Source organism: Sebastes umbrosus, chromosome 20 (genome assembly GCF_015220745.1).
Source record: "Sebastes umbrosus isolate fSebUmb1 chromosome 20, fSebUmb1.pri, whole genome shotgun sequence".
Taxonomy (NCBI): domain Eukaryota; kingdom Metazoa; phylum Chordata; class Actinopteri; order Perciformes; family Sebastidae; genus Sebastes; species Sebastes umbrosus.
The window spans coordinates 907049-934884 of record NC_051288.1 but is presented as its reverse complement, the minus strand read 5'-3'; the positions used below and the strand labels follow the sequence as shown (position 1 = coordinate 934884).

The 27836-nt window shown below is 44.7% G+C and overlaps 1 protein-coding gene across 1 annotated transcript in view; it reads right to left on the bottom strand.

The window, feature by feature from the left end:
- The window catches only part of ccdc57 (coiled-coil domain containing 57), a 46829-nt gene continuing 18993 nt past the window's right edge, over positions 1-27836 (bottom strand). The window contains 13 exon segments of the mRNA XM_037755982.1: positions 1-669; positions 3287-3461; positions 3566-3691; positions 4978-5078; positions 9483-9717; positions 9987-10087; positions 10532-10634; positions 10636-10827; positions 22519-22611; positions 24475-24637; positions 25169-25327; positions 25489-25689; positions 27784-27836. The exon segment at positions 27784-27836 is cut by the window's right edge and continues 22 nt beyond it. Coding sequence (XP_037611910.1) covers positions 455-669; positions 3287-3461; positions 3566-3691; positions 4978-5078; positions 9483-9717; positions 9987-10087; positions 10532-10634; positions 10636-10827; positions 22519-22611; positions 24475-24637; positions 25169-25327; positions 25489-25689; positions 27784-27836 — 1917 coding nt within the window. The 3' untranslated portion in view covers positions 1-454.

Below are 27836 nucleotides of genomic sequence, written 5' to 3'. Positions count from 1 at the left end.
TGTTGTTTGGGAAAACAAAGAGAGTTTAATACAATGCAGTAGTACATACAGAGGGAACACATACATTAACACATATTATTGAGGATCATACACAATATACTAGAAGCCTATAGATCTATTTTTATTGTGGTCCCTTAACTGCTCAGACACGTGAGTGCTGATGTTGCAAGAAACAGTAAAATATATAAAAGATATGCTCTTATTCTGACATGTAATGAAGAATATTGTGTTTTGGTATTTGAAGCACGTGTTTCTCTTGTTGATGCTGTTACTCTTGTGTGTACTCGTGCCACCAGGATCATTTGGAAGAAGCTAATTTATGTCCCTGGTTTGTCACATGCAGCAGGCCTTCTGGTATGAATCACTATGACATAATCAGCTCGTCTAGAGCCATGAAATATTTTATACAACAGTTTTCACAGGCTGAGTCGGACAGTTTGTCCTATACATGGTGTCAGTTTTTAACGTTGTAGTTTCTGATCTTGTACATCCTGCCAGCGGATCCAGGTCTGCTGGTCTTGGTAGTGTTTGAGTGTGTTTTAGAGGGGTTCCTCTGCTGGACCTCAGTTGGGGGCTGGCTATGGATAGGAGCTCTGCTTCCATGCACCGTCATCTGGACTCCAGCACCACCAGACTCAGCCACCTCCCTCCTGCTCCTCTCACCCTCACCTTTAGGTGCAGACGGGAGAGATGTTACGGATGACACATTTGTCATTCCCTGGTGTCTCCAACCAAGTTTAGGTTCAGATGTGTGGGTGTCTGGGTGGGTGTCTGAGTGGGGAATTTTGGGGAACTCTGTCTTAAAGGTCCCATATCGTGCTCATTTTCAGGTTCATACTTGTATTTTGTGTTTCTACTAGAACATGTTTACATACTGTAATGTTCAAAAAAACTTTACTTTCCTCGTACTGTCTGCCTGAATATACCTGCATTCACCCTCTGTCTGAAATGCTCCGTTTTAGTGCATTTCAACGGAATTGCAACGGAATTGCAACGGAATTCCGTTGCTAGGCAACAGCTTGGGTCCATTGTTTACTTCCTGTCAGCTGATGTTATTCACATACACTGCAACAGGAAATAAACTGGGACACATTTAGAATGTTTACATTTAAAACCACGTAATGGTCTAAATATTGTATATTTGTGACATCACAAATGGACAGAAATCCTAACGGCTTGTTTCAAACGCACAGTTTCCGAATACAGTGGCTGTGTGTATTTCTCCGTATATTGAGCGTTTTGATAGTTTAACAGTGTTTATATAGCACTTAAACCTGCTTTATAATATAAAAGACATGAAAATCAAAATTTTTACAATATGGGACCTTTAAAAGAATAATGTGAATGTGGAATAGTTCCATTTGTTGTAATAATGGAAGAACAAAGATGGAAATAAAGGTGAAGATGTGCCAGGATGTGCCAGCAGATGTGGATGCAGGACTGGTTTAAAATACTTTAACATCACTAGATATTTCCTCATTAACTGCTGCACCTACTTGAATAAAAGAAATCAGGAACATGAACCCATGGTTGCCTATATCCCTATATGTATTTTGATGTGAATAAAGATATATAAACGGTAAATGACTGTAATTATACTGTATAGCACTTTTATCCGAAGCACTTTACAAGGTTTTTGCAGCAACCCCCTCCCCTTATCTACGTACAGATTTAATAAACGTGTCTTTCTCTTTGCTCGGTCTCCACGTTGCAGCTGTACCTCCTGGCTCACAGTGAAATGAACTGCTGGTTGATATCTGTAATAAACTATCTGACCCAGGCAGGCCAGTTATCATGAGTGCAATGAAACCTTGTGCAAGGTTTGTCTGGTTTCACAATGACTAGATGGCATGATGCTGATCACTGTGTCCGAGCCTGATCTGGCAGCTGCTCCAGTTGAGAAACTGTTCCCCCGGAGAACTGACAGAGACTACAACCCTCCCTCCATCTGTCCATCACTGATCCAACCACTGCTCGTACTGGACGGAGCGGTTGGACACACTGTCCCCAAAGCAGAAGACTACGCCCACTAGTTAGCTGATTTACTGAATGCTGGCATACTTATTGAAGGGACTGTTTGTAAGAATCAGAAATGTCTTGTTAACAGCGACACCTATGGCTGTTAAGTCAACGAAAGTCAGCGTCCTGTTGCTCGAGCTTGTGCTCAAGCTTGGGCTCGCGCTTGTACTTGCACTTGTGCTCGCTCTACATAGTCATGAAGGAGCATCGCTCAAAACAGTGAGGCGACACACGTCAGCTAAAAGCACAATATCACTCTATATTTCAGCTGCTTGGCAGTAATGTTAGCTGACCAGACGAAGGTCTCTCCATGAATCAATGCTGATCCTAGTGATCCAGTTGTTATATATAATGCAGTGACATTAGGAGGGTGCACCTTGGCTGAAATAAAGTTTACAACCAAACAGTGAGGTGGATAAGAGGTCCAGTGAAGCAGGGAGAGACGACTTAACTCCTTCCATCTGAGAAGCCTCCGCCGCATCCTGGGCATATCCTGGCAAGACAAAACAAGCAACACCGAGGTTCTGACCCGCGCTGGCCTCACCAGCATGCACACTCAGCCCAGACAGCGCAGGCTGCGCTGGCTGGCCACGTAGGTCGCATGGAGGATGGTCGCATCCCTAAAGACCTCCTCTATGGAGAACTGGCAACTGGGAGCAGACACCTGCGCTTCAAAAGATGTCTGCAAGCGAGACATGAAGGCCCTAGACATCGACACCAAGTCCTGGGAGGCTCTTGCGGTTGACCGCACAAGGTGGAGAAGCACCTTGCACCAACACCTCATGACAGGGGAGCAAAAAACTGAAGGATGCAGCGACAGACAAGAGGGCCCGCAGGAAAGAACGCAGCAACGCAGGCAGACCAGAAATCACACACAGATGCGACCGCTGTGATCGAGACTGCCACTCTTGCATAGGGCTTCTCAGTCACAAGAGACGCTGTACCAGACAGCCAGACCTGTAGGATGCCTCAACCACGGTCACACCCTGACCGACGGAGGCCTATGAATAAGAAGGAGGCATTGACCTCTCCAGTGAGAGCTAACGTCTGTGGAGAATTATTTACAACCTGCTCCAAACATGGTCTGGTGTCAACATGCTCTTTTTCTCACCTGATAGGAGATACCAGGAAAAATGCTGACTCTGTGATTTTTAAGGCATATCCAAGATCCAAATAAAGATTTAATATTGACTAAATATCAGCAATATGAAAAAGTAAATATCTAAAGTTAGCAGCAGTGGAGCCCTAGTTATTCTGGGGTGGTTACCTTCTGAGAAAATAGATGGACTCAATCCGTGGTCCAGTTTCTCCCACAGCTCCTTCAACGAGCGCAGTGACTCCTCTGATGAGAACCGAGACCTGGGCAGACCAGAGCGGAGCTGCAGCCCCTCGTCCATGGAGCTCTGGGACCGGCTCAGCCTCTTCTCTTTGTCCTTGGACCTCTAAAGAAGAAGAGAGCGGGAGAGTTCAGGTGTTTTACACAGAGCGTGTGAAAAGTCTGGAATCTTAGAGATAGCTAAATGTGAATTGAAATATATGCTGTAACCTCGGGCCTCTCTGTGGTTCTGTGCCCCTGGGACCAAGGGTTGGCAGCCCCTTCTGTGGCAGGGTGTTGGTTGTTGGTTCCAGGTAGGAGTTGTTCAGCCCTCTGCCTCAGTGCATACTGCAGCTCCTGAAGGCACACATCCATTAGTGCAGCCACAGTGCTCTCTGGTGGTAGCACAGAGAAGTGACCGACAGCAGGATCATCTCTCACACAGCAGTCTCAGTGGCTGTCTGTGGTTCTGATCATATACTGCTGTTGTGTGATTCTTCTCTTTTCTCCTAGTTTGTGACAGTGGATGTAGGTTGTCAAATCCAGCAGGGTTAGTGGACCTGGCCTGGTCCCTTTACCTGACAAGCTCACACTGATGATGACAGGACCTGTCTGTTCTTTTGCTTTTTTCACCTATAGCGGATAGTGGAAAATCATGCAAATAGTGATACAAGCACCAAATTTGGCCTGATGATTCCAGAGGGGACACTGAGCAAACATAAACAATTGGCCACTTGAAAATCCAAGATGGCAGCCATTTTTCACGATGGTTGCCAAATTGACCTGCCGATGTCTCATAGAAATTCATCTACTTGGTCGATTTGAGTGATCTTTGTGTCAAAGTATCTGTTTTCTAGCATTGCTCCATCTAATTTTGATAGTTTTAACAATTTTAACTGCAATATGGAGGCCATTTTGTGTCAGTTTAGTGTCTGCTTCCTCATGAGAGCATGGGGTCACAGCATCCAGGACTTCCTATTGTTGCTGATGGCTTTGTCTCCTTGTGTCACAATGACCGTGCAGGATATTTCAGCTTCACACACACTTTCTCGGCAGGAAAATTAAACAACTGGGTCTTGATGCGTGATTCCCTGGCCACCATGCTGCAGTTCTAAATGATTAAAACTATCAAAATTAGAATCCAGCATGCTAGAAAACAGAATAATTTGACACCAAGATCACTCAAATCGACCAACTGGATGAATTTCTATGAGAGAAATCATTATCAGCTGGTGGATTTGGCGGCCATCTTAGATTTTCAAGTGGTCAATCATTTATATTTGCTTAGCGACCCTTCGGCAATCATCATTTGCAGGATTTTACTGAAAAATGTATGTTATCCACTCCACTACAAGAAATAGGTCCATCATCAACTCACTGGGAAACCACAAATGGTGCCCAGTCTTCAAGTGGAGCCAGGCTAACCACGTCCTGACTGCAGCTCCGTACTTAACACACACACATATCGTACAGTAGATCTTTGTGTCTTCTTTGGTCCAATATTAAATACTTACATAGAAATACAAAATATCTTTAGCTTCAATTTAGTAAAACAAAATAATCCTGTGAAATTGAGTGTGAACGGATGTGTTGAGGGTTAAACGTTTAGGATCATATCTACATATATAATGTGGAGCAGATACCTGTGTGGTGAGCTGGTACTGCAGCTGCTCCAGAGCAAACAGACGATCATGTTGGTTTCCTTGTTCCTCTGTGGAGGACTCCCTCTCTGGCTCCACTGCTTCTGTTAGACACACACACACACACACACACACACACACACACACACACACGCTTTCCATTCTGATAATGATGCTTCCTACTGTACTAGCTCCTAGCTCCTAGCTCCTAGCTCCTCCATCCTCCGGCCGGTGACGAGGATGTTCCAATCCTTTAGGAGGCAGGAGAGAGGGTGTATGCTGTGCTGAAGTTTTTTTTCTTGATCGGAATGTTTTAGTCGCCGGCTTTACTATAATAACATTCATAGTGTTGTATGATTCTACAGTATTACTGTAGATTAGGTAACCTCCTAGTGGAAACAAGAATAATAGAACCAATGGTGTCTCTATAGTTATTCATCCATCCATCCATCTTCAACCGCTTATCCGGGATCGGGTCGCGGGGGCAACAGCTCCAGCAGGGGACCCCAAACTTCCCTTTTCCCGGGCCACATTAACCAGCTCTGACTGGGGGATCCCGAGGCGTTCCCAGGCCAGAGTAGAGATATAATCTCTCCACCTAGTCCTGGGTCTTCCCCGTGGTCTCCTCCCAGCTGGTCGTGCCTGGAACACCTCCCAAGGGAGGCGCCCAGGAGGCATCCGTGCTAGATGCCCGAACCACCTCAACTGGCTCCTTTCGACGCAAAGGAGCAAGGACTCTACTCCGAGTCCCTCACGGATGACTGAGCTTCTTACCCTATCTCTAAGGGAGATGCCAGCCACCCTCCTGAGGAAACCCATTTTGGCCACTTGCACCCGCGACCTCGTTCTTTCGGTCATGACCCAACCTCATGACCATAGGTGAGAGTAGGAACGAAGATTGAACGGTAGATCGAGAGCTTTGCTTCCGGCTCAGCTCTCTTTTCGTCACAACGGTGCGGTAAAGCGAATGCAATACCGCCCCTGCTGCTCCGATTCTCCGACCAATCTCACGTTCCATCGTCCCCTCACTCGCGAACAAGACCCCGAGATACTTAAACTCCTTCACTTGGGGTAAGGACTCATTCCCTACCCGGAGTAGGCAATCCACCGGTTTTCCTGCTGAGAACCATGGCCTCAGATTTAGAGGTGCTGACTCTCATCCCGACTGCGTCACACTCGGCTGCGAACCGATCCAGTGAGTGCTGGAGGTCGCAGACCGATGATGCCAACAGGACCACATCATCTGCAAAAAGCAGCGATGAGATCCTCAGCACACCGATCTGCAAACCCTCCTCCACCCGACTACGCCTCGATATCCTGTCCATGAATATCACGAACAGGATTGGTGACAAAGCGCAGCCCTGGCGGAGGCCAACCCCCACCGGAAACGAGTCCGACTTATTGCCGAGGCTACGAACACAGCTCTCGCTTTGGGCGTACAGGGATTGGATGGCCCTGAGAAGTGCCCCCCCTCACCCCATACTCCCGCAGCACCCCCCCACAGTATCTCCCGGGGGACCCGGTCATATGCCTTCTCCAAGTCCACAAAACACATGTAGACTGGATGGGCATACTCCCAGGCCCCCTCCAGGATCCTTGCGAAAGTGAAGAGCTGGTCCGTTGTTCCACGGCCAGGACGGAATCCGCATTGTTCCTCTTCGATCTGAGGTTCGACTATCGGCCGAACCCTCCTTTCCAGCACTTTGGAGTAGACTTTACCAGGGAGGCTGAGTAGTGTGATACCCCTGTAATTGGCACACACTCTCTGGTCCCCCTTTTTGAAAAGGGGAACCACCACCCCGGTCTGCCACTCCTTAGGCACTGTCACCGACTTCACGCGGTGTTGAAGAGACGTGTCATCCAAGACAGCCCCTCCCCACCCAGAGCCTTCAGCATTTCTGGGCGGATCTCATCAACCCCCGGGGCTTTGCCACTGTGGAGTTGTTTGACTACCTCAGTGACTTCCACCAGGGTAATTGATGATGGTCCCCCATCAGCTTCCAGCTCTGCCTCTACCATAGAGGGCGTATTGGTCGGATTCAGAAGTTCCTCAAAGTGCTCCTTCCACCGCCCGATTACCTCCTCAGTTGAGGTCAACAGTGTCCCATCCTTACTGTACACAGCTTGGATGGTTCCCCCGTTTCCCCCTCCTAAGGTGCCGGATGGTTTTCCAGAAGCACTTTGGTGCCGACCGAAAGTCCTTCTCCATGGCTGCTCCGAACTCCTCCCACACCCGCTGCTTTGCCTCCGTCACGGCAGTGGCTGCTGCTCTTCGGGCCCGTCGGTACCCTGCAAACTGCCTCCGGAGACCTCCGAGATAACATATCCCGGAAGGCCTCCTTCTTCAGTCGGACGGCTTCCCTGACCACCGGTGTCCACCACGGTGTTCGAGGGTTGCCGCCCCTTGAGGCACCTAAGACCTTAAAACCACAGCTCACCGCCGCAGCTTCAGCAATGGAAGCTTTGAACATCGTCCACTCGGGTTCAATGCCCCCAACCTCCACAGGATGCCAGAAAAAGCTCCGCCGGAGGTGTGAGTTGAAGATCTCTCGGACAGGGGCCTCCTCCAGACGTTCCCAGTTCACCCTCACTACGCGTTTGGGCTTACCAGGTCTGTCCAGAGTCTTCCCCCACCCTCTGACCCAACTCACCACCAGATGGTGATCAGTTGACAGCTCCGCCCCTCTCTTCACCCGAGTGTCCAAAACATGCGGCCTCAGATCAGATGATACGATTACAAAATCGATCATCGACCTTCGGCCTAGGGTGCTCTGGTACCACGTACACTTATGAGCATCCTTATGTTCGAACATGGTGTTCGTTATGGACAATCCATGACTAGCACAGAAGTCCAACAACAAACGACCACTCGGGTTTAGATCAGGGAGGCCGTTCCTCCCAATCACGCCACTCCAGGTGTCTCCATCGTTGCCCACGTTGCGCGTTGAAGTCTCCCAGGAGAACTATGGAGTCCCCTACTGGAGCCCCATACAGGACTCCCATTCAGGGTCTCCAAGAAGGCCGAATACTCCGAACTGCTGTTTGGTGCATACGCACAAACAACAGTCAGAGTTTTCCCCCCCATAACCCGAAGGCGTAGGGAGGCGACCCTCTCGTCCACCGGGGTAAACTCCAACATAGCGGCACTCAGCCGGGGATTTGTGAGTATCCCCACACCCGCCCGGCGCCTCACACCATGGGCAACTCCAGAGAAGAATAGAGTCCAACCCCTATCCAAGAGTACGGTTCCAGAACCGAGGCTGTGCGTAGAGGTAAGCCCTACCAGATCCAACTGATAGCGCTCCACCTCCCGCACAAGCTCCGGCTCCTTCCCCCACAGAGAGGTGACGTTCCACGTCCCCCAAAGCCAGCCTCTGCCGCCCGGGTCCAGTCCGTCGAGGTCCCTGGCCTTCACTGCCACCCGTGTGGCAGCGCACCCGACCCAAGCGGTTCTTCCCGCAGGTGGTGAGCCCACAGGATGGAGAGGAGGGGGGTGCCACGTTCCTTCTTCGGGGTATCCCCGGCCGGGCTCCGTGGCAAGCCCGGCCACCAGACGCTCGTTGACGGGCCCTCCATCTGGGCCTGGCTCCAGACGTGGGCCCCGGGCTTCCTCCGGGCCGGGTAAACTCCTCCTCTGCCTCGTGTCGTCATTGGGGTTTTTGTGAACCATTCTTAGTCTGGCCCCTCACCTAAGACCAATTTGCCCATGGAGACCCTACCAGGAGCACGAGGCTCCAGACAACACAGCCCTCAGGGTCATAGGGACACACAAACCTCTCCACCACGTTAAGGTGATGGTTCCCGGAGAGAGTTATTCATACTTATTCATAAAATAAAAATATTAGATGTGTGTAGAATTTGAATCATGAATGAATTAGACGCTCTCTGCAACATTGTGACACGGACCCGCAATGATTATACGTGTAAGAAGTTACAAACAGTCCCTTTAAATAGATATAGAAATGTCTTTAAAATAAGAGCATATTATGAAACTGCTACTCCACGTTACAGTCAAATGCTTTATTTTACAGACATACTCATGTGCCTAAAGCAGTAACATGTGTTTGTTAATTGGACATGTCAGCTGGGGTACTGTGCTGAGATTGTTGCAGATGAATTCTATATTTGAAGTAATTCAGTTCCTCAGCCCATCATGTTAATATGTGATATAATATTTGAAATCTGGGCATGTATTTTGCATCTTGCTCTGGCTGAAAGGCTCAGTATGTCAGTAATGATGGACTGCTGGGTTTCAGTCAAACCTGATTTCCTTAAATAAAAGCCTGGATTAATTGGTAACTCGCTTTATTAAATAGCCCCCCAGGAAGTGAGTTTTAAGACCACTACAGTATGTCATAGTTACTGATCAACAGCCCATAAACCCAACACATGAATTACTGTATGGTTAGTTACTGCACCTACTGATACTGATCATATTAACACTGCCTGCTCTTTAATGTAGTGTGTGTGGTGTGTGCGTGTGTGTGTCAGTGTGTGTGTTATTGTACCAGCAGTGGTGATGTGGGCACGGAGGCGGTTCCCCAGCTCTATCAGCTGCTGTTTGTCTCTGCTCAGACGGGCGATGCAGGACGCGGCCTGCTTCAGTCTGGTGTGCAGGGCAGGACGGTTGCTTCTAGCAGCCTGCACACTGTCAAACAAACCACCAGACATCAGACCTGAGGCCTGCTGCTGCTGCCGCCGCAAACACAGGTTCTCCTCTCGGAGCTGTCGCATCAGTGCACTCTGGAAGGAAGACGAGATGAAACTTGAAGGAACTGGGTTGGTGCCATAGCTTATCCAATATCTTCCCATCATCTCACATAACTGACTGGTGAACTGACCCTGTAATAAAGTGTTACACAGTACTAAGATACAATGGATGGACGGGTCTTGCCCACAATCATGACTCAGCACTAAAGAGATCAGCAGCTTTAACCCCACACCACCGGTCCAGGCAGTCAACTGGAACCTGACAGGTCAACTTCAACTAGTTTACTGGTTTCCTTCAGCACCTGTTCCATGAGGTTGGTGAGAGCAGACTCCGTATGTTCCATTCTGACCTCCTGCTTCGACAAAGCACAGGTGTTGGCACGTTTCTCTGAGCACAGACCACCTGCGGATTCCACACCACATGTAAGAGGAAAAAGATGACACAGCATGACTATGTCTGTCTTTCGGCAGCCTTGTTTCACCAGCTGATCACATGATCACATGATCACATGATCACAGGTTAGAGTTTCAGTCCACAGTAAAAGTTACTTACTTAAGGATTACTTTCTTTATTACTGTAAAGAATTCAGCCACCTACTGTGACAAACAATGCAGATGTGTATGTCAATATAATAGTTATATATATATATATATATATATATATACATACAGTATAGTCAATAACTAGACAGCTTTGTGCAACTGATTAATTTAGACGTCTATCTGAAGTCTGAGTATTAGTTTTAGTTTCTCTTTGTCAAACTGGCCCCTGGAGCTAAACAATAAAAAGCTCAGCGTAGCTTGCCACAGTATTTGTAATAATGAGTAGGTTTTTTGCTGTCCACACCTGCTGGGCTGACTTTGAGAGAGATGTTAGTGGACTGGGCTGGTGGTCCAGTGTCCATCTGAGTGTTAGCTGTAGGAGTGACGGAGGTGGTGGCAGCGGCTCCCTGGATGCTGAACTGGCTGAGGGAAAGAGGCCTGCGGCTGGGCCTGCGGCTGGGCCTGCGGACAGGGCAGGACGTGGATGAGACCCTCCATGTCCTTCCTCATCTGGGTAACCACGGCCCGCAGGATGCCGTTCTGCTGCTGTAGACTACAGATCTCTTCTGATGCCAGAGAATCTATCTTTGGTGTGAGACCCTGTGGGGAGGTAGACAAAGAGTGTTGGACTGTATACAGCACAAAATGTGTACATGTTTTTGTACCAAGTTACTTATGCATTACTGCAAGTACTTATTTCCTATATATGTATTTATCAGGAGATTTTAACAAAGAGACTTTTGGAGGATTCCACCGTTTTTTTAAACGGTGGAATCCTCTACACCTAGCTCTCCATGATGAGAGCATTGAACAACACTTTAGCCCTGAGACTGATCATAAACCAGTGGTAAGCCTCCTGGGAACACAAGCTCCTGAGACCCTACCCCGTTGTAGCCAAGTGTTCAGGAGGAGACTCACACCTACAATACTTCTCACACCAGGAAAAGACCTGTCGGCAGCAGACAGGCTCACTGCTAGTACTAACAGTAAGCTCATGTTCAAGCACAAATGTCTAAATCGACTACCTAACAGGTTTATTGTTATATGCTGATTAGCTAAACGCTTTAAAGGAGGGCTGGTCACTGAGTATTCAAAGCAACAGTATGTATGCGGAGAACAGGATGGAAAAACCAGAGAAAGCAGCAACAAGGATCACTGAAGTTCCATCTTAAAGGTTCCATATCAGCTCATTTTCAGGTTCATACCTGTATTTTGGGTTTCTACTAGAACATGTTACATGCTGTAATGTTAAAAAAAAACGTTATTTTCCTCATACTGTCTGCCTGAATATACCTGTATTTACCCCCTGTCTGAAACGCTCCGTTTTAGTGCATTTCAACGGAATTGCAACGGAATTGCGTTGCCAGGCAACAGGTTGGGTCCATGTTTACTTCCTGTCAGCTGACGTTATTTACATACACTGCAACAGGAAATAAACTGGAACACATTTAGAATGTTTACATTTAAAACCGCATGATGATCTATATATTGTTTATTTATGACATCACAAATGGACAGAAATCCTAATGGCTTGTTTCAAAGGCACAATTTCTGAATAAGGGCTGTGTGTATTTATCCGTATATTGAGCGTTTTGATAGTTTAACAGTATTTATAAAGCATTTAAACCTGCTTTATAATATTAAAGACATGGAAATCTCACTTTTTATAATATGGGACCTTTAAAGGTCATATATTAGACCTTTAAAGGTCCCATATTGGGTCTTATAAACTATTCATACATTACAGTGATGTCATGTGTTGTAATGACAGATCCAGATACAGGTCATGTAGTAGTAGTGTCATATGTTGACCACTAAATGGTGTCAAACTGGTGATACGTTGTGTACACCCAATATCCTGCATAGAAATGCTTCCCTGGGGGCGCTAGAGAGGCGCATATGGAGTAGTCGGGTCTCTCAGAGCTCCGGGTGGAAAAATAGTTATTTCTTTATTAATCCTGCCGTCTAGTTTAAAAATTGCCTGAAGAAGTCAGTGGTGTTTATAGTTTTGACCACTTTAACAGTCATTGTGTGATTTTCACCCATACCAACTTTGAAATCAGTGAAAATGCCTGACACGCGTCAAACAAAGAACGCCAAACAATCTGGCACAGCTGTTGCGCATGATGGGCCTGATGCGGAGGAAGAATCGCTGCATTTTGTGGGAAAAGATATCCGACAAAATTCTGGAATCAATCAATAAGCGATTCGACCTACTAGACCACAAATTTGAAACTCTTATGAACACTCATCTGGCACTGACTGAAAGAATTGTTGCTGCAGAGGAACAGGGCTCTGACCACGAGCGGCGTATTCAGACGCTGGAGCTGTGCCTGACAAATATGAAAAAGTGAAATGAAAGGCTTCTAACGAAGATTGACGACATTGAGGGGCGCTCGAGACGTAACAATATTAAGATTGTGGGGATCCCCGACGATGAAGAGAAAGGCAGACCTACGGAGTTCATCGCTGGATTAATACCGAAGTTACTCGGGGTGACCAACTTCGCAAAGCCCGTGGTAGTGGATCGAGCGCACCGCATACCTGTGCCAAAACCTACGGATGTAAAAGACAAGGAGCATCATAGCCAGGATTCACTTCAACCAGGAGAAAGAATTGATTCTACGACTGAGTCGGCAACAACAGATGTTCTACAACGGGCATCGGGTCTACGTTTATCCTGATTATACTGCGGAGGTGATGGCACAGAGAAGAGGATTCCGTGAGGTAACCCAAGCGCTCAGGGAGAGGGAGGTCAAATACTCTTTGCGTTTTCCAGCTAAGCTTCATGTCCAGCACAACGACCAGGTAAAGGTGTTTACCTCCCCAGGAGACGTCAAGTCCTTCATAGAATCTGAGTTGAAAAAGTAGGCTTTCGAACTGGGAACTTTGAGAACATTAACTTTGTTATGCCTATATTCTACTCCATCTAAGTTAAAAATGAACAAGACGGCGGATTAAGTGCTATATTACTCTTTGTATTTTTTTCCACTGTATGATGTAGCCCATTGTCCGCATTTAATATTTTTCTGAGAGGGACTCTTGGCTGCTGGCCATTTGCCATGCGTTTCCCCAATACTGTTATATCTCTGCCTTACTCCTGAATTAAGCAGGGATATAACATTGGCGACGAGGATGAACGCTATTTAGCTAGTTAAACGTACAAGTTTAGGTAGTTAGTTAGTATGGAGAAATCCGGAATTCAGAACTTTGCATGCTACACGGAGCCGGCTACGCTAGGTTCCAGATGGAAGAGGTGGCTAACGTCGTTTGAGCTATATGTCGACGGTAAAGGACTTATTATAACCGAAGATTCAACAGCAGCTACAAAGCAAAGGAGACGTGCACTACTACTGCATCTAGCTGGACCAGATGTACAAGATGTTTTCTCAACATTACCGGACACGGGTGAGCCGACGGACTACCAGGAGGCAGTCGACGCTCTAAGCGATTACTTCGTGCCTCAAGTCAACACAGCATTAGCAAGGCACGCATTTCTAAAGTTGCAACAGAAGCCAGAGGAGACGGTGCAGCAGTTTGCAACACGACTGCGACAAGCTGTAAGAGACTGTGATTATGGAGGAGATTCTGATAATCAGATCAGAGATGCCATTTTGAGTAAAGGGACATCTGAATATGTACGCAGAAAACTTTTAGAAGAGGGTCGCAGACTGACGCTAGCACGTGCACTGGAGATAGCTTCACGCTGTGAGAGCATCGAGGAGCAAATGGAGAGCATGTCATGCACGTCGGTGAAAGCGACTACAGAGACAGTGAATCGAGTCCTTCAAAAAGAAATGAAGGGAAAGTACGGAAATTGGAATACAAAAGGAAAACCAAACAGTGAAAATAAAAATGATGGAAAGTGCTACAGATGTGGGAATACTGATCATCTTGGCCGAGATCCGAAATGCCCTGCACGCGGACAGACATGCCACAAGTGCCAAGGAAAAGATCATTATGGAAAAATGTGCCGTACAAAAGGTTCGAAAACAAAACAGAAAGTAAACAATGTTGATACACATGATGACTTTGCTTTTGCCATTAATGATGACAACATGCCAGAGAGACTTACCTTCTGTGTGGGGGGAGTGAATATGAGAATGCTGATTGATTCTGGAGCAACAAGAAATGTAATGGGAGAAAATGTATGGGAAAAACTGAAATCAGAACGCATAAAGTGTCACTCATATATCCCTAAGACTGAGAGGGAACTGTATGCATATTCCTCCACCCAGCCATTAACAGTCAAGGGTGCATTTACATGTGAAGTTTTAATAGGAAACAAAACTGAACATGCCGAGTTCATTGTAATCAAAGGAAACGGTGAACCACTGCTGGGAAAAAAGACAGCGACACGACTGGGGGTTCTGAGAATAGGTGAGAACATTTCTGCTGTAACTGACATTAAGCAAACACTCCAACAGCAGTACCCAGAAGTATTCAGCGGAGTAGGAAAGCTGAAAACAAGACAGGTAAAGCTGCACATTAACCCAGAGGTGAGGCCAGTAGCCCAGCCCATCAGGCGCATACCATTCAACCTCAGGGGGGCAGTAGAGTCCAGAATAAAGGAATTGATGGACTTGGACATTATTGAACCTGTCAATGGGCCGACCCCGTGGGTGAATCCAGTTGTGGTCGCCCCAAAACCAAAAAGTGATGTTAGACTTTGCCTGGACATGAGACGTGCTAATGAGGCTATAGTGAGGGAACGCTTTCCAATCCCCACTGTGGACGAGGTGCTCCAGGGCATGAATGGCTCAACCATATTCAGCAAGTTAGACCTGAAATGGGGCTATCACCAGCTCGAGCTGACCCCTGATTCACGAGAGATCACCACATTTGCAGTGCACAACGGATTGTACAGATACAAGAGGCTGCTCTTTGGTGTATCATCTGCCAGTGAACAATATCAGCACGAGATAGCCAACACCCTAGCTGGAATCGAAGGCGTTGAGAACATCTCTGATGACGTGATCATACACGCACATGACCAACAGACACATGACGGACGGCTACACGCAGTCATGGACAGGCTCAGAGAGACAAGTGCCAATTCAACATGAATAGACGGATTTTCATGGGGATTCTGCTGTCGGAGAAAGGTATCGGGCCGACAGAGGAGAGAGTGCGAGCTGTGACAGAAGCAAGGGAACCAGAAAACGACACAGAGGTGCGGAGTTCCTTGGGCTTGTTGGATACAGCAGCAGATTTATCCCACAGTTTGCAACCCTGTCAGAACCACTGAGACGCCTGACAAGGAAGGACACGCCTTTCAGGTTTGGGCCAGAACAGAAACAAGCTTTCAGTGCCCTTAAGGCGGAGCTAGCTAGAGCTTCCACCCTCGCCTACTTTGACAAAGAAGCACCAACACAGGTAATAGTGGATGCAAGTCCTGTGGGGTTAGGCGCAGTTCTAGTGCAAAACCAAAAAGGTATTAAAGTTCCGATATGCTATGTGAGCCGCAGCCTGACTGACTGTGAGCGTAAATACTCTCAAACAGAGAAAGAAGCGCTAGGTCTAGTTTGGGCCTGCAAGACACTACATCCATACATCTATGGGAGACAGTTTGACCTAGTCACAGATCATAAACCATTGGAAGTGATCTATGGTCCCCACTCTAAACCATGCGCATGGATAGAGCGGTGGGTTCTTTGGCTACAGCCGTATGAGTTCAAAGTAGTCCACATAGCGGGGAAGAACAACATTGCTGATCCACTGTCACGACTCCTGACAAACACAGTGAAACAGGTTGAACACAAGCATGGAGCTGATGAGTATGTGAGATTTGTGGCAGTGAATGCAACGCCAAAAGCACTCACCACCAGAGAAGTGAAAGAAGCATCAGCCACTGATCCAGAGCTGCGAGAGGTACGCAAAGCCGTAGCAACTGGACATTTTGATAAGTGCAAACAGTATGCAATCATCGCAAATGAGCTATGCACAATAGGATATCTTGTTCTGAGAGGTACACATATAGTGTTGCCACAGGTCCTACGAACACGGGCACTTGCACTAGCCCATGAGGGACACTTGGGTATAGTGGGAACGAAGCAGCATCTCAGGACAAAAGTGTGGTGGCCCGGCATGGACAGTGCAGCTGAGAGACATTGTAAAGCTTGCCACGGATGTCAAATAGTGGCTAGACCTGACCCACCCGAGCCGCTGAGACCCACACCGCTACCTGATGGACCCTGGCGGGACGTAGCTGTTGACATACTGGGACCTCTCCCGTCAGGTCATTCCATTCTAGTGGTAGTGGATTACTTCAGCCGGTGCTATGAATATGACATCATGACCACCACCACCACGACAGGCAAGATTATAGACAGTCTTGAGTCAATCTTCAGCAGACATGGACTGCCAGTCACATGCAAATCTGACAATGGACCTCAGTTCAGATCTGAACAGTTCAGTCGATACTGCGAGGAAAGTGGGATCACTCACATCAAAACCACACCAAAATATGCTCAGGCCAACGGAGAAGTTGAGCGCCAGAATGCATCACTGATGAAGAGAATCAGGATTGCACAGTCAGAGGGACTGGATTGGAAAAAAGAACTGAGAAAATATGTGACTGTATACAGAAGAATCAACCATGCAACAACAGGTGAAAGCCCTGCTGAATTGCTGTTCAACAGAAAGATCAGAGGAAAGTTGCCAGAACTCATTGAGATGCACACTGATCAGGAAGTGTGTGATCGTGATACAGAGCAAAAAGCTAAGAGTAAATTGTATGCAGACACACGCAGAAGAGCGCAGCAGTCAGAAGTCAGTGTCGGTGATACTGTACTCTTTGAGGCAAGACAAAACCGACAAGTTCTCCACAACGTTTAATGCGACTCCACACAAAATCATCAGCAAGACAGGAAACAAGGTCGTAGTGGAATCACCAACAGGAGCACGATATGCGAGAAACACCACCTTTGTTAAGAAATATAAAGGAGGTGAACTGGGACAAGGGACATTTCGTGAAGAGGAGGAAACACAAGGGGCTGAGAACACAGGAATGGATAAAGTGATAGAGGAAGATACACACACCGCAGTAGCTCAGACTCCACACGCAGAAAATGACTCTGACACATACACGCACACCGAGATGCCCTCTAGGCCGCAAAGAGTCAGGCGAACACCCAGTAGATTGTCTGATTATGTTCGTAAATAAGTTGTAAATAACTTGTTCAAGAGTTTTCATGATAGAAAGAGTTTCATATTGTTCCTGATTCTGAAAAGAGAAAAAAAAGAATTTCACACTGTTCGTGATTTATAACCAGTGAAGGTTATAGAACTGTTTAATTTCTAGAAAGAAAATAATTTGTTACAGTTCAAGTTTTTGGAAAATACTGTAGTGATTAATGATTTCTTTAAAAGAAAAATATGTTTTGTAAGGGATAATTTCAGAATAGTGCAAAATGGATATTGTTGAAATATGATTTAAGAGGTGGCAGCTAAATTGATTTTAATATAATCCTAGATTTTGTTTTCTGTAACTAAGAGTTTAATTCCAAGGAAAGGGGGGATGTCATGTCTAGGGTTAACAGGCCACTGTTAGAATGTGGAAATGCATTATGGGTATACCAGGAGAAAAAAGGTAAATAAAGAGAACGCGCTAAGCAGCAGACGTGTGGTCCCTGTTATTGGATTCAATTTGAATATCCCTTAATTCAGGAGTGAGGCAGAGATATAACAAATACTATGAGGAATTTTTCCTTTTTCTTTTTCCCTTTTTTTATTTTTTATTTTTTATTTTTCTGTGGGGGGAGGGTTTGGGGGTATGCGTGTGTGTGCGAGTGTGGATGTTTTGCGGGGAGAGGTGTGCTGTTTGGCGTTTCAGCTCACTACATAAATATGTCTGCATACTCAGTTACTACTTTGTTTTATTTCATATCATCCATGCCATGTATCAAAGGTTTGAATGGGCATTTGATTTCTGATTATCTGACTTGTTTGTAAGTATGTCCCCTATTCTAAATGATAAAATCACACTAACCTCGTGGAATGTTAGGGGTCTTGGAACTGATGTTAAATGCGGGAAGGTTTTTTCTCACTTGAATTCACTGAAAGCTGATATTTTATTTCTACAAGAGACTCCCACTACTAAAGTTACTGGATATAAATTAAAACCTAATTGGATCTCACAGGTGTACCAAGCACCCTTTACATCTCGAGCAAGGGGCGTAGCTATCCTGTTTCGTAATAATATTCCTTTTTTACTTAAATCCAAGATTACTGATCCAAATGGGAGATTTATTTTGATTTCTGGTTATATTAACTCATTCCCAATTACCTTGTTAAATATATACGGCCCGAATTCCGATGACCCTACGTTTTTTCGTAAAGTTTTTGAATTACTTCCAGAGGATGGATCGTCCAATGTCTTCATCGGTGGCGATTTTAATTGTTATTTGGATTCATCCCTGGACAGATCATCCACTAAATCTCCTCCAACTATTAACTCTGTTCAAACACTAAACAATCTGATAAAATCAAGAAATATGGTGGATATTTGGAGAATACAACACCCTGACAAAAAAGAATATTCATTTTACTCACCGGTGCACCAGTCATATACTAGAATTGACTATTTAATAGTGGAGGCTGGTTCAATCCCCAATATTAGCAACATACTTTATCACAATATATTGATTTCTGATCACAGTCCTGTTACGCTGCAGCTACAGTCTTCCCTTTCCAAACCAAAATATAATTGGAGATTTAACCCTACTGTCATCACCAGGATTTAAAGAATACATGGCCAATAAACTCAGAGACTTTTTAGAGATCAATGATAACGGAGTAGTTTCAGACTCTACTCTCTGGGAAGCACTTAAAGTTACAATGAGAGGATTTATTATTTCTTTTGAGACCTCAAGGAAAAAGGAAAAATGTAAGAGACTGAAAGAAATCGAACAAGAAATTACTCATATAGAACAAATATATAAAACATCTCTTTTACAGTCTGACTATAACAAGATCCTGAAATTAAAATCAGAATATAACTCTGTCCTTGGAGGGTAAATAAGTAATCTACTACTGAAGACGAGACAAAAACATTTTGAATTGAGTGATAAACCACAAAAATTACTGTCAAGACAACTTAAAGGAGAGCAGGCAAAGACTGCTATTCATAAAATACAGTCCAAAACCGGTGAAGTACTCACTGACCAACAAGATATTAACAAATGTTTTAAAGAATTCTACTCCGATCTCTATACCTCTACGTCCACAGCAACAGAGACAGATTATTCCCAGTTCTTTAGTACTTTAACTCTGCCACATCTAAATGAGAGCAATCAGCGCTCTTTGGATGAAATGTTTTCTGTTGCTGAGTTGGTGGAAGCAATTAAGGCATTCCCCATCAGTAAATGCCCTGGACCGGATGCGTTTGGTGCTGAGTTTTACCAAGCATTTCATGAGATATTAACACCTTTCTTACTTAGAATGATAAATGATTCAATTGCAAGAAAAACGCTTCCACGGTCCCTCTATGAGGCAAATATATGTCTGTTATTGAAAAAGGGAAAAGATCCCATGGATCCTGCTAATTACCGGCCCATTTCTTTGCTCAATCTAGATCATAAAATTTTAACAAAAGTATTGGCCACCAGATTAAATAAACATATAGCAACAATTATCCACCCAGATCAAGTGGGCTTTATCCCAGGCAGGCTTTCCTTTTTCAATGTGCGTCGCGTGTTAAACATATTGTATTCTGACTTAGGTAAGAAGACTCAAGCAGCCGTCCTTACATTGGACGCCCATAAAGCTTTTGACTCTATCGAATGGCCTTACTTATTTGAAACTTTGAGGAGGTTTGGATTTGGGAAAACTTTTGTGGACTGGATTGAAATGATTTATCGCTCTCCTAAATCCTCTGTCTTAACAAATAATACCACTTCAGTGCCATTTAGTTTACATCGGGGTGTGAGACAGGGAGATTGCTTGTCCCCTTTGTTATTTAATATAGCATTAGAACCTTTGGCAATTGGGATAAGAAATCACCCACATATAAAGGGTATTCCAGCTGGTACAGCATAATGTCTTGTTACACTTTACGCCGATGATTTACTTGTTACCTTAATGGACCCTGAAGTGGGTGTTCCTTATCTTTTACAATATATTAAAACATTCAGTAAAATTTCTGGTTACACAATAAACTGGGGTAAAAGTGAACTGCTGTTTACTGGTGAAAATACAATTTTACAAGATTGCCCCTTTAAGATTGTTCAGAACTATATCACATATTTAGGACTTAAAATCTCAAAAAATCCTAAACTTTTGCTCAAATTAAATCTGTTAGAAGGTATTGATAAAATGAAACGCAGCATAGAATACTGGAGGACCCTGCCCCTATCTATGATTGGCAGAGTAAATGCCATTAACATGGTATCTCTACCAAGATTTTTATATCTCTTTCAAAATTTGCCGATATGGATCTCAGCTGATTTTTTTAAGAAGCTAGAGACAATTATTTTAGATTTTATCTGGGGTTATAAAAAACACAGACTATCTAAAAAACATCTATTCAGGCCCACTTTGGATGGTGGTCTGGGTCTTCCAGTATTCAAAGACTACTACTGGGCAGCCAATGCTAGGGCACTGGCATACTGGCAATGGGGCTCTCCAGACCACGAATCACTCACTTCTGCCCCCCTCTGGCTAAAACTAGAGCTTATGTCTTTAATAAAACCATATTCCTCATTATCCTCCTTACTCTACACTAATCTTGTATCTGCTATTAAATCAGTAAGTCATAGTTTTGTTGTCAGAAATTCACTGAAAATTCTTAGTCAAATTAAACATATCTACAAAGTCCCTAGTATTTCGATATATACACCATTTTGCCACAACCATGCCTTTACCCCAGCATTACTGGACAATACATTTGCTGTATGGTGTGTAAAAGGGCTGAAGTGCATAAAGGACTTTTATTTAGACAACAAGTTTGCATCTTTCGGTCAATTAAGCTCAAAGTATAATCTACCACATTCCAATCTTTTCCGTTATATGCAACTTAGGCACTTTGTGAGGGAAAATATTCAAAATTTTGAATCTACTTGCGAGAGAAACACTTTTCTAGAATTGCTTTCTCTTTCACCAGAGAGTAAGAAGCTTATCTCCAAATTTGTGAATTATTTCTCCAAAGATTCTGAATCTGTTAACTGTATTAAGAAGGCTTTGGAAAGGGAAATTAATGACGTGTTGCCTGATAAACTATGGAAGACTGCACTCTCCCGTATTCATAGTTGTTCAATAAATAGCAGGCATAGGTTAATTCAGTTCAAAGTGATTCACCGTTTTCATTATTCTAAAGTCATGTTACATACATTTTACCCCTCTGTGTCTCCAATTTGTGATAAATGTAAATCAAATGATGGTACATTGCTGCATTTATTTTGGGACTGTCCATTAATTTATCAGTTTTGGTCAAGAATCTTCTTCTTTTTTTCTGGGGTTTATCAAAGGACTCTCTCTCCTGACAGAGATTTGGCTCTTTTTGGATCTTCAGTGGACTCCTCAACTCTCCCTTTACATATTCAAACAGCTCTATTGATGGGCATGGTAGTAGCAAAAAAACTTATTCTCAAAGACTGGAAGACACCAACTCCACCGTGCTTCAGAAACTGGTTGCATGAATTGGTCTCAGTTACACATGGAGAAATTGCGAGCCAATAATTTTAAATGTCAACATAAATGGGAAGAATCTTGGGGCCCCTTTTTGCAATATTTGGACTCAGTTTGACAATATTTCCATTCATATTGATTGTTTTGTTTTCATTTTCTCTGTTCTGCTGTTGAATACTCCCACTATGGATGGCCTGCATTTAACTATCACATGGATGATACTGTATGTAATGATATGTATGTTTTGTCCTTGACATGCGGTTCAGATAATTCTCTCTTAGGGATTTGTATTACTCCTCCCTGGGTGTAAAAGTGTGTGGGTGTGAGTGTGCGAGTGCGTGAATTTTCGGGTTTGGTTGCGGGTTTTGATTTTTGTTTGATGTATGTGTTTTGTCAAATTTGTCATTAAAAATAATATTAAAAAAAAAATGCATGCATGATAAAAGTCCCTGCCTGAGTACATCCATATGCACATTTTGGCTCATTTTCACAGCGCCACCTACTGGCAATAGGAAATGTCATGTTTTGCACTTTGATGTACTCCGCTTCGCAAATGAATCAGATCCAGGTAAGACACTGATGATGCTTTACAGTGAAGAGTGTGACTTTTCATTGAACGGTGTCATTGTCACTAGTCTGCAAAGTGTCCGGTGGATGTATTCTCACCTGTACCGCCGGGTCTCTCTCTGTTTTAACAGAACGCAGTAAGACAGTCAAATCCTGCAGATCTTGTTCTTTCTCCTTCAGCTCTGCTTTAGCCTGGTAGAGACCAACATGAACCTTCAGTACTAAATATCAATATCCACTACATTTATCAAACCAGCATAGCGACAACAGTGGTTCCATTTCTGACCCTGACAAAGATCAATGGACTCACTGCCCAAACTAGTGGCAGCATATGAATAAATAAATAAATAACACTAGAAATGAGTGGTGACGCTGCTGACAGATTTGACTTCTTGTTTGTGATACATTCTCCATCTGGAGTCACAAATGTTATTTGTAAAACAAGTGCGCCGGCCAGGAGGTGTCTTATGTGTCAGCAGAAATTAATTTGAATGAACTATGAATTTGAGGAGGATGGTGCAACTAGTGGGAGAGGATATAATAACTGTGACTGACTCAGTCTGCAAGAGACAGTTTTATATGACCTCAGAAGCACAGGTACAAGTAACAGAGGTGAATCTTCAATTAACCTTTACACTCTACAATTAAAGGAGTCTATATGCCCATACAGAGTCTGATCCGATACTTATGTTTACTTAAAGGTCCAATATTGTGCTCATTTTCAGGATCATACTTGTATTTTGTGTTTCTACTAGAACATGTTTAAAAAATGTAATGTTCGAAAAACCCTTTATTTTCCTCATACTGTCTGCCTGAATATACCTGTATTTACCCTCTGTCTGAAACGCTCCGTTTTAGCGCATTTCGACGGAATTGCGACGAAATTGCAACAGAATTGCATTGCTAGGCAACAGCTTGGGTCCATGTGTACTTCCTGTCAGCTGATGACATTCACATACACTGCAACCAGGAATAAACTGGGACACATTTAGAATGTTTGCGTTTAATTTTGTGTAAAGGGTCTAAATATGGCATATTTGTGACATCACAAATGGACAGAAATCCTGACAGCTTGTTTCAAATGCAGAGCTTCTGAATACGGGCTGCGTGTATTTCTCTGTGGATTGAGCGTTTCGATACTTTCAAAGTATTTATATAGGACTTAAGCCTGCTTAATAATATAAAAACATGAAAATCGCACTTTTTTATAATATGGGACCTTTAATTATTGATTAAATATGTATCAGACACACTGGAATAATATCTGTAGCCTACTTAATCTGACGCATTTTATTTTCAATGAGCTACTTGATCTAAATACTGAAGGTCCTCATTCAAAAATATTACGTTTATAAACTTGAATTATTCTGGTAACGTGATCAGTTAGAGAGAAGACGGATTACTCCGTCCTCTCGCTAACAGTTCTACTACTCAGGCAGTGTATTGCTGCCACCATGACAGTGCTCAGTTTCTTTATATAACATAATGGATGTTGTATTTGCACCAGTCGGTCTTCAGTCCTCGTCTTATCTCATCTCTTAATGATGCTAGTGATAATTCCACAATATTTACCTCAGCCACACTTCAGGTCCACCTATGACTTATAAAATGATTATATTGCAATTTTTAGATGAAGATGGAGCAGCAGGTCTGGCAAAACTGACTGGTGCAAATTGTGTGACTTTAGTAGATCTAGCTGAACACATAACCTGTGTTAACATGTCTCCCCCTATTATCTGTACCGTCCTCCCTTAAATGAATGCATATGCAATAAGGTGCACCTTGCAAACACGCTAAAATGAAACACAAACTGCGACTCCATCCACGTATGCCTGGTATACATGTACGTGTCTGAGGCAGCATGCGTCACATTTGTGCCTGTTTCCTGAAAAAAAGTTGCAAACGTCTTAGTGAATCTGGCCCTGGGTACAATACTGATCTGACTGAAGCAGCAGCAGTTTCAAACATATACAGGGTGAACTTTACTCTGCATGTGCAGCAGTACATCCACACACACTGTGCAGATGGGGGTTGTGTCATGTGTGAGAGGCTGACCTGGTCTCTAGCCTGGCTCAGGTCCTGTATTAGCTGCTCATTAGCGAGGTAGTGTTGGGCCTTTGTGTCCTCACAGCGTCTCTGCCACTCCAGCTCAACCTGGACTTGCATCTGTTCTAAGGCTCTCTCCCTCTGCAGACCAGCACCCAGCTGCTGCTTGTACCTGGTAACACGCACACGCGCACGCGCACGCGCACGCACACACACACACACACACACACACACACACACACACACACACACACACACACGCACACACACACAGATTTTATAAAATGAGGAATTGTTTTAGCTGATGAAGTAAGTTTAGTTTGGAAAGGTTAACGCTGTCAGCAGAACTCCTGGTGGACTCCCAACGGTAAAGTTAGCTAGTTCACAACTTTTTGTAGTTTTAGTTGACCTATAAGTAAAGAATAAATCTCTCATCTACTCTATACTGACATGTTTGAAGTGGTGCCAGCCTCCCTGGTCTCTTTGCTCCTTTTGATAAAGCAGTTAGGAGCTGAACAGCTGATAACCAGGTGCTGCCCATAGGTGGAGATTGTAAACAATACCCAGGTAAGATGGCGGACGATTAGCCCATCAGTTATGACTAATATAATGTAGCATCTACTATTTTATATCTACGGTGGTTTACCTGTCTCCTCCTCTCCATCTCTTACTCTCTACCTCCATCTTCCTGCTGTCCTCTCACCTCTCCACCTCCTCCCTGCTCCTCTCCAGCTCAGTCCTCACTTTAGTTTCTCTCTCCTGCAGGGTGATGATCTCTGTATCCTTAACAACTGTCTCACTGAGGACCTGACTGATGTACTTGTCCCAGCCAGTCTGGGTTGCTTCTACCTCTTTGCGAAGCCTTGGAAAACACACACACACACACACACACACACACACACACACACACACACACACACGAACAAACACACTGAATGAGCAACCACATGCAGTGCACACAGATACCAGGTTTGTTAATGCCAATATGATGATGTTTTTTGTTTTCATCAGTGTCTGTCTCACCTCTGTATTGTCTCATCTCTCTGACCCATGGCCTCCTGCTGATGTTCCTGTCCACAGCGTAGCTGTGCAGCCAGAACCTCCACATCGCCCTGTAGTTTGACAATGTGCTTCTCAGCCTTCTGCAGCCGCTCTGTGTGGACCCGACACTGAGCCTCCAGCTGGGTATCACACTCCTTCAGAGCCTGGACCACCTCCTCATATCTGGCCAGAAACAGCCGTACAGTTAGACCATAGGAAACATTCAGAGGACTCACACCGGTGAGATCTGTTATGAACTGCTGATTTGGCTCTCATGCACAAGGTGACGTGATCAGTTGACTGAGCACAGCCACTGTCAAACAGAGCAGCATTAAATATCAGAAGAGAAGTTAACCATTGTCTGTAAATGGTTAAAGTCACTGCTCACTGGCTTACAGGAGAGAGGGAGGAGGGAGGAGGGAGGCAGCACGGTACCGGTACCGGTGATCGGTGGTGTGGTTCTACGCAGATTGAAAAATGATCTAGTGTTCAATCACTTCATTTATTCTGTTTCTAAATACTGTCATAGTGGTTCCACTAACTGCTCGTTGATTGTGATGAAGAACATAAAGAACTGACACAGAGACAGGATTGTTGTCTGCATATGGCCAAACGCAACAGCACACACAAAAGTAATCTCTTTGATTTTTTTTCACGATAAATATCACAAGGGATAACTAACTGTTTCAATCTGATGACTATTACAAGGAAGTAAGGTAAGAAAGGGAAGTGTTTACTCCAACCAATCACCTGTCTGTCTAACTGTTCCACAGTTAAAGGACTGTTCCTCGTTTGGTAGAACAAATATACAGCAGAATATTCATATTTAAACATAAACATGGATATACAGCATCCCAAATATGCTTTCAAGGGAAGATTATGTTGACATTTCAGAAGACACTGAAACTCCTGTCAGTGTGGTGATTAGGGATGTTAATGATTAACCCTTTAACCGTTAACCGATATTAAGCATTTTAACCGATTAACGCTATTGGTTAAAACTAAAGCTCAGAGGAGCAGCTCATCTCTTTAAGGAGAAAAGCTGGTCCACCTTAACAGCCCACCTTAAGAGGCGGAGCTGGAGTTGCAGGATACAGGAAGTCGGCTCCAGTCTCTCCAGCTTGCTTGAGCGGAGCGGAGAAGTTGTAGTTTCGTAACATTTATTCACTGACAAATAAACTGCACACACACTATACAGCTATAACGCCACCAACAACCTCACACTCACCGGTCTGTCGGAAACTCGCTAAAGTTACGCAGACAATGTGTGCAGCGGCAGCTAGCACGAAGCGTCCGGCAACGCTGATCTGCTAACGTAGCACAAATACATACTGTCGGAAACTCGCTAAAGTTATGCTGGACAGACAGAATATCCTTACGCCGGGCAGACACACAGCTGACAACCTGCTAAACTAAACTAAATGCGCGGTGGAGACTTTTACTGGGAAAGTGGCTGCATGTCCGCGACACTACACGCAGCATCGTAGCTGCTAAGTTAACGCTCCCGTACCAATACCTGGTCCAGTACCCGGTCCAGTACCCGGTCCAGTACTGGCACAGGACACCATGCAGCTCCATCAATGCTGCGTTGCTATCTGCCCGTGGTGGTAATATGGACACAGCAGAGACGATGACCAGAGTGAACACCCGGGGAAGGCAGACTTGACGTCACGGGACTGGCTCAAAGCCAGGCGAGCAGGAGCGGGAGAGAGTTGTAGCGTCTCTGGGATTACACCAGTTGTTGTTCATCCCAAAACAGACCCCCCCCCAACCCTCTTGGCCTGAGATCATCCATCCTGCGCCTCCAAGGGCTGAAAGACCATCGGTAGGATGCTGGGGTGGAAGGTGGACTTGGGTTCTCAGCCTGTTCTCCCCATCACACCAGCTCATCCTCCCCAATGTTTTTCGTTGTGCCTTCGCTGAGCCGTGCCCTCTCTCATTGTTATTGTTGTTGCCATGGTGAACATCTCGCAGGATCTCTGCCAGCCATGACATTCAGCACACAAAAAGCTTGAAAACTGGTGAGTTGAGTCAATCCAAAGTGGGCTGCAGTCATATCTAACTATCACACAGTCCTTGCAAAGCAGTCATTATGGGGTCTGGACACTGCAGCCATCTTTTTTATTTCTGCTGCTAATAGCTACTGGAAAAGAACTAAACATTCTACAAACAGCTGTAAATGGTAGTACTGGTGCAAACCAGTCAGAGGTCTCTCTCTCTCTCTCTGTCTCCCTGTCTCTCTCTCTCTCCTACAGTACAGAACAGCTACTGACTCACTTCTTAATGTGGTCATCCTCCTCTTTCTTCAATTTGATCTCCATCCATTTCAG